This window comes from Gouania willdenowi, chromosome 6 (genome assembly GCF_900634775.1).
Source record: "Gouania willdenowi chromosome 6, fGouWil2.1, whole genome shotgun sequence".
NCBI lineage: Eukaryota > Metazoa > Chordata > Actinopteri > Blenniiformes > Gobiesocidae > Gouania > Gouania willdenowi.
Window position 1 is genome coordinate 24,639,220 of NC_041049.1, and position 11,542 is coordinate 24,650,761.

The 11,542-nt window shown below is 43.0% G+C and overlaps 1 protein-coding gene across 1 annotated transcript; it reads right to left on the reverse strand.

The window, feature by feature from the left end:
* Window positions 1–4,938: 4,938 nt before the first annotated feature.
* Window positions 4,939–11,162, reverse strand: net1 (neuroepithelial cell transforming 1). Its single transcript, XM_028450683.1, has 9 exons — window positions 10,885–11,162; window positions 8,728–8,835; window positions 8,471–8,635; window positions 7,957–8,019; window positions 7,566–7,739; window positions 7,220–7,477; window positions 6,962–7,132; window positions 6,659–6,845; window positions 4,939–6,566 (listed from the first exon to the last, which is right to left on the reverse strand). Exons 1-9 carry the CDS (start codon window positions 10,978–10,980, stop codon window positions 6,115–6,117), a joined length of 1,674 nt encoding a protein of 557 aa, XP_028306484.1. The 5' UTR covers window positions 10,981–11,162; the 3' UTR covers window positions 4,939–6,114.
* Between the last annotated feature and the right edge of the window lie 380 nt (window positions 11,163–11,542).

Sequence of the window (11,542 nt, forward strand, 5' to 3'; positions counted from 1 at the left end):
AGCAATCCTGCTGAATACACAATGAGCCACCGCATGTCTGCATGTTAATCACAGACAAAGTCTTTGCTGTATTTGTTCCCCTCTGTGTGGAGCTGTGTGTCCTTCTTATCATGTATTCATCATTACGCTGCCCACAGGGTCGAACAGCTGTGTCAGAAGATGTCCTACAAGAAGTAACAAAGTGTAAGGCTTCATCAAACAGCCTTAGCGACATTAGCCGGCCATGTAAAGGCAGATTTTTAGTTAAATTCTTGTTAACGTCAACATTACAGTTGAGATTTTCATGTCACTTAGTATTTTTCTAGTTAAAATATCTAACGCTTGTGGCTTTCATCATTTTTAACAAACTAAAATATAAACTTTAATCTTTAATATATATTTACACTAGTCACTTAGTTTGTCCTAGATTAGTCTTTAATCTCAGACGTGGCCTGGGATAACAAGGTCCAGGAACCAGAACAACCTGATAGCAAATGGGCTACTGGGATATTGGAACAAGACATGGAACTGATGGAATGCTACTGTACCACGACCCACAAACATAGCAATCAAAAACTCTTAGCACAGTCTTCTATCATGGATCAAACTAGGGAGATCAATGAAATACAACAACAATGCTACGGCAAAAGGAAATAACAGCTTGTTAGAGCCGACACAAGCTGAAACAGAAAAATACTGGGAAGGCATACGGGGCAAGAAAACATCACAAAAGATAGAGGCACAATGGCAAGTGGACCTAAGAGTGGACCACAATAACCTCCCTATACAAAAACCAGTGACAGTTTCCATGGCAGTCATCCAGGAAAGGGCTCGACAGCACAGGGCCCTGATATGACACACATACTGGCTGAAGAGGCCAACTGCAATCCATGAAGTCTTAGCAACACAGACCAACCAGCAGCTGAGAAACTGACTCACCCAGAATGGCTGACTAAAGGCCTGACAGTCATTATCATAAAGATAATGTTCCATCCAACAACTGGCCAATAACCTGTCTGCTCATCAAGAAAGTTGCTGTCCATTCCCAAATTGACTAATAATCAGTCATCTGCTCTCTGTCAAGCTGTATGCTTTGAATGAGCCAGATATGCACTCAATGATCCACACCACCAGGATATACCACCAGGATATCAGGGTGTCATCATTTAGGTTACAAAAGTGTGGCCAGATAATTCTCCAAGAGAAGCAAGATGATCAGTGCTGAAGGAGAATACCTTCCAGAGGGGAACACTTGGCGATATCAAGAACAGCTACAAGTACCTAGGATCCCACAGGCTAATGTAAATCACCAGGAGGCCACGAGGAAGTCAACCACAATCAAGTACCTACAGCAACAAAGACAAGTCCTGAGAAGTCAGCTGACTGCTCAGAACAAAGTCCAGCCTTACCTACACCTCCAAATGATGCAGGACACAACTCATTTTACCCAACACTTTTAGATGTGAACACATTAACTGGTTTTACCTTTGCATCAGCTTCCAGTCTTCAGAGAAATGTTACATTATTTTGTGTGTTTTTAGGAACTCATAGGCCTTGGCCATTTGTGTGTGTTGGACTGACCATCGCATACTGTACCTGAGAGCAAGTCTTAAAACATTTTTTATAGTGGTATTTGATGATTGTATCTAATTTGACTGTATTTTTCTATTGTCTTCCTTCCCTGTGTGTTATATTATTGTGCATGAAACTACCAGTACCAAGAACAAAACAATAAAAAAAGAGACAAACTCTGACAGACAAAGAAAAAAGTTCTAACAAAACATGACAAACCACAAAGTCTTGCTCAGCCTTTTCAGTTTTATTTTTATAAATAAAAATGCACTTATCACAACTAATCCACCCATTGATTCATCTCTCCCAGAGAGAACCTCACTGGGGACAAATACAAGACATCTACTCCAGCATAAAAAACAACACTGATTAAAAACATGTCAATTTTGCAAGTTCAACTAGTGCATAAAACCTACACTCCAAGGTTAGAACAAGTGTGACAGGTTTATGTCAACAAGGAATCAAGAATACTGTGTAATTTATGACTCATGTTGGTATATCCACAACATGAGTCATAAATGGTATATAGACTGAACAAAGATCATTTATGTGTGTCAGCCATTTACCGCTTAAGAAATATAATAAATGTAATTAATAGAATAGGAAAAATACTTTAGTACAATTGCAAAGTACCAGCGGCAGAAAAGTGAAAAAAGTGTGAATACCTAAGGCCTGTGGATACAAAGCTCCACCAGTTCAACGGTCCAACATCTTCAGGAAAGTAGCTGTTCCTCATCCTGATGGTCCTGCTTTTGATGCTCCAGAGCCATCATGGATTTGTGTCCCATATCTGAATCAATATCTGCCATTGAGCATTTGCTCAATGATGCAGTGATTATGCTCAATACAGGGGGCGTGATAAAAATTGTAATAAAAACTCAAAAGTGTGACATGAGGCACTCAGTCAATTCTCCATTAAAGCTCAAAAGAGTTAGTTACTGGATTTGTTCAGGATCTAAAAAAAATCAGGGTAGGCATTATTTGTTTTAATTATAATATAATTATAAATTATTTATTTTTCCATTTCCGATAGCCTACAGTACCTATAAGTTTGAAAGTGTCAGTATTTTGTGCTTTTCATAGCCCAAATAACGAAATATCGCTATTTCCTGGTACGGCTGAGACGCTGCACAGTCTCACTCCGCTGTAAGGCAGGAGGAGGCCACACCCTCTCCCAAAGGCACATTGCTGCTCTGCCTCTGTTTCCATAGTGTGTTTGCGCATGTGCAGTCAGTTCCCCAAGATGACAACCATTTATGTAAAAAGACAGCTCTCTACACTGCCTTTGGACGCAACCGCGCTATGCTAAATGCTATACGTACGTTCAGAGTGAATTAGTGAATTGATAGAGCACGGCCGCTGCTGCTACGTTATCTAGCTAGAAGCGACTATAGGCAGGATGACAGCACTAGAGACGATAAACGACAGCTTTTAAAAAATGGGAGATCAACACCTGAGCTACCAGACTGTCAGCAAAGGTAAAGTCAGAAAAATGTTGGTATTTTTCCACAGTGAAAGGTAGGATTGGCTTTGTGGATGCGCCTTACTGAGGCTGTTCCGAGTTGTTGTTGTCGTCATTTTCTCTGTGTTTCCAACACAAACAATGGATGTGCTGTCGTGTCATGAGATATATCTTGTTAGGAGAGTATGGAGGCTGCTATTGAATAATTGTTTGTTTCTTTAAAGGTGTTTTACAATGTTGATTTTGTTAGATGGCTAAATGCTTGTTCATGTGGATCTTGTTGGGTTTTTTCTTTCTTATTATGAATTTTATATTTTGATAAGCGCATTGAAATGACTGTTGTAAATAGCGCTATACAAATAAAGGTGAATTGAATTGAATTAATTGCCAGCAGAAACATATGGAATTGTCATTGGTGTTGACATTGGTTGTCTCGATTTGCAACGCCCTATATACCTATATACTCTATGTGTGATGGTGCACTTTGAAAAGCACCTATCAACTAAGCCCACTCCCCAAATGATAGACCACATTAATGTAGTCTCATACACCTCATCTTCTTCAACATTAATTAATTAGTGTTTAATTCTTATCACAATCCAAAACTCCTTTCAGAAAACTCCCCTCGTCTAGTGTGTTCATGTTAACACTGGTCCATAATCGGCGTTCAAAAACCTAAGTGTATGATGTGTGGATTGTATGAGCAAATGTTTGAAAAATGCCATCTGAGGAAAGTCTTCAGGCCATTAGTGTATGAAGCAAAGAGAAATGCCAGACTTCTGCCAAGCCAACAAATGGAAACTGTTGAAAAGCAGCCTTGCTCCAAGTGGTTTAATATCTCACAGTCCTGGCATCAATAGAGCAATCACTTCAGCTTTACCACATCATCGTTAATACACAGAGGGATCAGGTGCAAAGTCTTTCCAGCTTTAAAACCCTCAAACCCTCTCTAAAAAAACACTTGGTCAACATATTCCAAAAAGGCACCATGCCAGGCCGTTCCAGTTTGGGAAAGAAAAACGATAATCCTGACTTTTTCTTGCACTGGAAGTGTTTCTCTTGGCACTTGCACACACTGAGGGGCGGATAAACTAAGGGTTTAGGGGTATTAACACGTGTCCAAACGTCACTCCACGTGCTAATAAGCCGTATAAGGAATCAGGAGTGCGCGGCTGCTGCACGTCGCAATGCACCCTCAATCCATTTAACGTGTTTTCCTTTAATGAATATGTATAATCGGTGGAGCTCACAAGGCGAGCAAAAAAATGGGAGGAGGACATGCAAATGAATTAATGCAGGGGACACAGCCCTAAAGAACTCAACCTTCAGAAGACTTGTGTTCCTTTCAAATCCTTTAGTGAGATACAGAAGTACCTATTTTTCTATGGCTGAAAAACACCTCCAGAAATGTTGAACATCATGATCCTTGTTTGAAAAAGCCAAATCAGGTTTTAGCCAAATTGGTGCACTGTAGTGACATATCTATATTGCTGATGTTTTGAAAAGTTTGTCACATCTTCTAAATATTGACATTATTATGTAATAGTTATGCCAAAGATCAAATATATTTTATTAAGTTAATAACATTTCGCACTATTCCATCATTGTTCTATAATCTAAACATTTGGAAAATCCAAATAAGATTATTAATTGTTAGATTTTCCTTGACTACAACCTGTTCCGGAAACCAGAAAATTAGACTTTAAATACAGATTTGGATAATGAAATAGTTTGTGTGTGAAAATGTGATTGTCCTGTGTTTCCTGTCTAACCATGGAATTATTGGGTTTCTTTCTCGTGACGCTCTGAATGTAAGATGACTCCTCTGCATGTGATCAGCTGTACATTAACATGAATCAAAAGCCTTCTTCCAGAAAAGGGAAATTTTGTGTCTGCAGGTGAAAATAAAGACATGAAATAAAAGGTTCATTTGTAAATCCTGCACAGATCTTTATTTCTGTTTTTCTTACATATCGTTTACAGCAAACATGTTAACTCTCTCTCTTTAGCATCCATTTTTACACCTAAAACAACTTTTCATCACCTTTCATTTTCCTCTGCCTTCCCCTACATACTTCTTCCCTCAAACAGTTTCTTACCAACTTTCACCTCTACTCCCAATCAGCGCTTCCAGCTGATGGAGTAACACCTCTTTCACTAAAAATCCATTTCAAATTCAACAGTTCAGTCTTTCACTTATCTCTTAGGCCTCCAACTACATTCCATGTTCTTCTGGACATGAAGATACACCAAAGTGTGTTTGCTGGTGCTAGCTGTGTCCACCACTAAAGCTCCATGCAAGATGCTACAAAAGTGATTGGTTTCAATTGGGAGAAGTCGGCTTTTGAGATAGCCGACATGGCTCAGTTTAGAAATTTTGTCTTTAAACAAAATCCACCGTCATCATCATCATCTCGACTCGGATTTTTAATTCCGACGGTTTGTATTCTTTGGAATTAAATAATACCTCTGAATGTAAATAACAAAACAATAGTGTCAGCCTCTCATCAGCTACCATTCAAGGAATGTATAAACATAAGACATGACCCCCGATTATTCCAAAATCAGACGTTTACACCTTTGTATTGTTTTGTGTGGCAAAACTCACCAATTGAGGGTTTTTTTTTTCTTTCCTCAAAATGATTTAAATTATCAGAAAATTTACCCTAAAGCTAAGAGTGCGGCTTTATGATACCTACAAAAATACTATAATAAATCTTAACATAGAAAAATGTAAAACTTTCATTAGATACCTGAAAAAGGTCAATTATAATGCTTAAATATCAAATTATTGGTAAACAAAGATGGGGTGCATCACCTCTTTCTTAAAGAAGTCAACAAACACACACACACAGACGTCTGTGTGTGTGTGTTTGTGTTGTGCTTCCTTTTTAGAGTGACCCATGTGCGCCTCTACAAAATACTGTGTGCCTGAGAGATGCACAGAATGGAGGATTGGGGTAAATAGCTGCCATAGAGGACAGTAACATACAACACTGATGTAATAGAATATACACACGTAGACACACATAAATAGTCCTGTTTCATGTACAAAGAAGAAAAAGTCCAGCTCAGGATTTGCTCCCTCGTGCTCTGTGTCTTCACACCATTGTCTCTTTTCTCTTCCCTAAAGCATAAAGGGATTTTTTGTCCTTTTTGGATTTGTACAGCTGAGGGGAGGACATGGGTGTCGTTGATGCCGAGGACGACGTGGACGAAGAAGGCGAGTGAGAGGAGGGTGAAGACGTTGTGGGGCTAGGGGTCATGCTGCTGCATGGCGAGGTGGGGGCAGACTGAGAGCTTGGCTTAGGGCAGTTCTCATCAGCTTCCTCCATGTGGACAATGGCAGAGATGGAGGAAGGCCGGCGCTTGGAGCGGGTGTCACCTGTGATGGGTGTGCTTGGAGTAGATGCTTCGCTCAGGGGCCGGTGAATGGAAATTGCGCTGCGTAAGCAATTGAGCCACTGCTGCTTGTGGAAGACGTCATTGACCTGCAGCGTGTGGGACTGTCCTTGGTTCAGGTCTTGTGAACGAACGCGGAAAATATTCTTGGCTACAGAGAGAGAGAGAAAAATAAACCCAGAGTCAGTTGTTTGAACAAAACAAATGGTTGTACAGTGGGTCTGTGTTTTTAACCTGTCCCACCTTTGTCTGCATTGCTGAAGGCGCCCCTGAAGGAGCCACCCATTCTGACATCACCATCCTGCAGGTCCTCTAGCAACAGCTCCTGCACTGGGATGGGCTGACGGTAAACCTGGAAACACTGGCGCTCATTCCTGGTGACAGGGCGGGTCAGGACCAGTAGCTCAGTGAACAGGAACACATGCAACTTCTGTGAGGAGACAGAAATGACACACTAAATCAGGCCAGAGTGCAGACATCTTACACAACTATTAGTTATTATCCTGTTTCTGGCTAATTCAGTCAGATTTGCTGATGCATGCTCACCGTGCCGCTCTTGTTGCGCAGCTCTCCGTGACACAGAAGACTCTTACAGTGATCAATGCGAGGGTCTTTCTGCCTGTCGTCCAGATACTCCAGTTTATCGATGTAGTACTGGCACTCGGACTCTCCCTTCTTCATGTTGATGTCTGACAAAACCCCTTGTATGACGGTAATCTGAAAATACAAGGAGTCTAGTGTTTACTACTGTTACTTATCTGAGGACACTACTTGGCTGTTGGAAAAACGACATCCTGAACTTACTGCTTCCTCCAGTCTGGCAGCATCCGGGTGTTCTGCTGGAGTGTGTCTCAAGATCTCTTTCAGCAGCAGTGGGTATTTGACCAAACGAGATCGTGGGATGTCCAGGAAGCTCCACAGATCCAGCTTCCTGCTGAAGGGTGACTCCAGGCAGCGCTGCAGAAAGTCCTGCACCCGCCGGTCCTGCTTCTTCTGGTCCAGCAGTGCTTTGGCTGCCAGCTGATTGCTGCAGTAGTCCTTGTAAGCATTCAGCCTGGGCAGCTTTAGGAGGAGGAGAGATGTATCAGCTCACAGCCATTCCCTTGATATCTAACAGTCTCTGACACTCTGATGGTGACATAGTGCTTACCCAGGTCACAACAATCTGCCCAATCTGGCCCACGGTCCCATCCTGGCCTGTGGCTTTGGAAAGTTGGGCCAGCAAATCTTCATGCAAAGGGATGTAGGCATCCAGATTGCCAAAAATGTGAGTAAGCTCCTCCTCAGACATGATGGAGAGCTTTAGCATTGGGTCGTGGTACGCCTGTGAGCGGGAGCAGGAGCAAACAGTCAGAAATCAACATGTGAGGGGTCGGATTCTAAGAATAGCAAAGTAAAAGCGGTCTAATAGTACAACAGAAAGCCAGGAACAAATTCTGTCTTTTAATAGCTCCAGCTTTGGCCTTGTAAACTGCCTGTCATGGGTTTATTGAATCTTTTTGCTTTGCATGTCAACCCAAGAGCTTTTAGAAAGTACAAACCTTGCGTGCGAGTTGGAGGTCCTCAATCAAGTCCTGTTCTCCCCGAGACAGCTCAAATATGGCCTGTACAAGAAAGAGAGAAGGGTTTTTTTAGCACAACACATAAGTCAGCATGGCAGTGATTATTACAAGCTCTGGTTATTTAAATTAACCTGAAAGCACATTTGAGGCCAACTGTTGGAGCACTGACTGCTCTCATTCTCTCCCTCTTGTGCTATAAATTGAAAGAGTCTAAATGCATTTGACAGTTGGCTAAGAGGTCTGACTGATGCAAGGGAGTTTGAGTTTTTTGGCTTGGCAGGTTTATGTGAGTTTGCACAGACTGAGAATGGGCCTCACTTTAATCATGTGACACAAACTTAGAAAGGCTGTGTGAAGCTGGTCTGGTAGACAGATAAGTTCCTTCTTGTCTGGGTTTCTGACTTGGCTCAGTTTTTTATTGTCCTGAGGGGCTTCACTTGGTTGTAATCTGCACTGCTGAACTGTAACTCTATGCTTCACTGAGAATTCGCACCTCTTGCCGCTTGATCTCTTTGGTGGAGAACGTTCCCTTCTGATGGACATCCAATGTCTCCGACCACAGGGTGCTGTTTCTCCGTTTAGGCGGTGTCGGGGCCGCTGCCTTGCTGCAAGGCTTCTGGGGCACGCCCGGCAATTTGCCATCACCCCGGAAGGAGGCCTGCAAGATGAGAAGAGGAAGCCTTGCAAGTCAGACATGGTGTGAGGTGTTCCTCACTCTCATCTGGGCTGTATTTCTAACAGGTGTCTTACCTGGATGGTTTGGCCGAAGCGCCGGACGGCCCCATTCTTCACCGGAGAGATGAGGTTGGCTAACGACGTCACCCTGCCGAGAGAACGCACCCGCTTGTTGCTGGGTTCCTGAAAAAAAGGAAGGGAGAGCTATGAGGAATGAGAAGATAAGAGCCTCTTGTTTGGAAGAGCAGATGAGACAAATGTATAGCTGCTTTTTTGTTATGGAACATCTTTCTCAAATAAACCTCTGGTTATTGACTGCGGCAATGGACTAAGGGAAATGGAGTAGCTGAAACCACGAGTTGAGCCACAGACAGACAGACTGGCTAACACACAGACAGTAAAGTAGAGGAAGCAGCACCAGCAGCTGTTGACCTCATCATGTGGAGAGTCTCGAGCCAGGCTGGCCCGCCGAGCACAAAGACCCTCTCTGAGCGCTGATGTGGAGAGAGAGGGGGTCTGGAGGAATGCCAGGAATGCACAAGACTGGAGCTCAGCTGTTTTGACGCCCCTCCCCACAACATGCTCTGTCTGCTGTTGCCATCTGACAACAGCTACACGTTTGCTCCAGAGGGGATCTGCTCCATCCCTCAGAGTTTGAGAAATGCTTGAGACTTTCAAACCACTGACCCCCAGAACATGACTGAGTAGTGTGTTTGTTCCCACCAACCACTTGGAACTGTGAATAATCTGCCCTCTGAACTCAGTGTTGACACACTGTCCTGCAAGAGAGGGGGCTCACAGTTTCTGCAAGTTTAAACAGGCTGAGCAACAAGCCTCGCGTGAGAGCTGCTCCACACCTGGGCCAGGTGAGCCCCTCCTCCGCCGCCTAAGGGTGGGTGAAAGCAGAGACCCGTGTTGGACCGATTCCAACAACAACAACAAGCTGCAGGAATCAAAGAGCTGAGAATGTGGGAGTAATGGTTTCATTCTGCAGAGACAAACATGACAGCACCACAGCTGCAATTAGCATTTTGAAAAAGTTCAAAACCCCCTCGCAAAACATTCTGTATCCACAATAATGAGAGCTCTGCTTTCTGAAATTAAAATGCAGTGCAGTGTGGATTGCCTGGCAATTTTCTCCTGACTCAAGCTAACTAGAATTTTTTCCCTTGGCTCAGCATAATGCACCTATTGAGATGCTCTGACTCGCAGACACAGCTGTGGAACAGATCTGACAAGGCACAAAATTCTCCATAAAAATAATAAATTCACACACGCCTGCATGTGATTAAACCTTCATATCTGCAAGAGCAACAGACACAAAAAGGATAAAGGTGGTTTCCAATGTAAACTCTGGTTGAGCGTGTTTTCCCTGCTGCCCTTCCTGTGCTCCTGAATGACAAAGAGCCCTGCAGATAAATGAAGGAAAGTTACTATTCCTGGAAAGTAAAACAAGTCTAAGGAACTTCTGGCAAACATGGTCTATTCTGAACCTTTAGATAACAACTATCAGAGGAACAATGAGCTGTCACACATGGACTGTATCTTCTGTTAAAAGTACAATAATAGATCACAAACTCATCATTGTCTGTGTCTTTCTCCCTTTGATGTAACCTCAGGAGCTCTGAAGGCCAGCTTATGATTACAGCACAGCTTGAAGCAATAGAAAAGCAGATCTCAAATCAGTGAGATGAGGTCATCAGTAAGTCAAGACAAGAGCAGAGAAACCTAAACCTAGAGGAATTAAGCAATTCCGTGAGAGCAGTGCTTGGCTTAGGATGTGCCCTCCAACTTCTGCTTTGTCATTGATTTACTGGCAATGAAATCACAAAAAGCCTTGAAAGGGGAAGAGCTGGGCAATGTGTTACTGAAATTACTGAAAGCTTGCTCTTAGGAGAAACCAGTTCTAAGTTTCAGGATGCAGAACTGTCGAATGAGATCCCCCCCCCTGCTGTTTGCTCGACATCTCCATATCTCAGATCCTCCTGGGCTGCAGATTTCTGAGTCATGAATACACAAACCTCACCTTACAAAGGTGCAGCCTAACTCAGGGATCAACTTTATGACCATTGTTCAGACAAAAGGTCAAAGTCTCACACAACACTGGGCAAAGCACTGATTCATTCGTAACCTCATGCACGACATAGACATAAGACTTCTTTGAAATGTATGTTGCTCTAACGTAAGTCCCACACACTGCTCAGTGTGAGTGTGTATTTTTGTTGATATTACCTCTGATTCCTGTTTGTTGGCTTGGTTCTGGCAGTCTATCACTTGTAAAGTCCGTTTGATAGGCACCGAGCTACTCAGTTCATCGTAAGGCACCATAGCTTTTAGTGAAAACACAGTATCCTTGTAATCCAGGCGGGTTAGCTCCAAGTAATCCACATTAGAAGAAAAAAAGTATCAAAAACCTTCAGTAAATACAAACACCTCCCCTCCAGTTGGTCTCTTTCCCTCACGGGACGGGTTCTCTGTGGGTAGCCCCTACACATGCAAACACTTTTCAAACTGTGGTCTGAAGCAGATTGAATGGGGGAAGGCTTTATAGCTGTAGCGCAGACAGAAGAGGAGGAGCCTGGCTGTGTGCTCAGCCTGCACATGGAGTAGGAGTGGGTGTATGTGGAAGAGAAGAAGGCAACCCATAGGCTCTCCTCATGAAGGACAACAGCAGTGGGAATTTGGATCATTAGAAAAGAGATGTGTATACAAACAAGTGGAAATGGAAACAATGTGAGCTCTGATTCAGTCAGAGAGAGACTGCACAGAACTGTCAGACTTTGTCAGTGAAGCAGAGGTAGGGCATCACTGCGGGCACATAGGCCATGCCTTAACCCCAAACTGATACCCAGGCACTAATGTGGCAGCCCATGCAGAGAAATACTTTCAT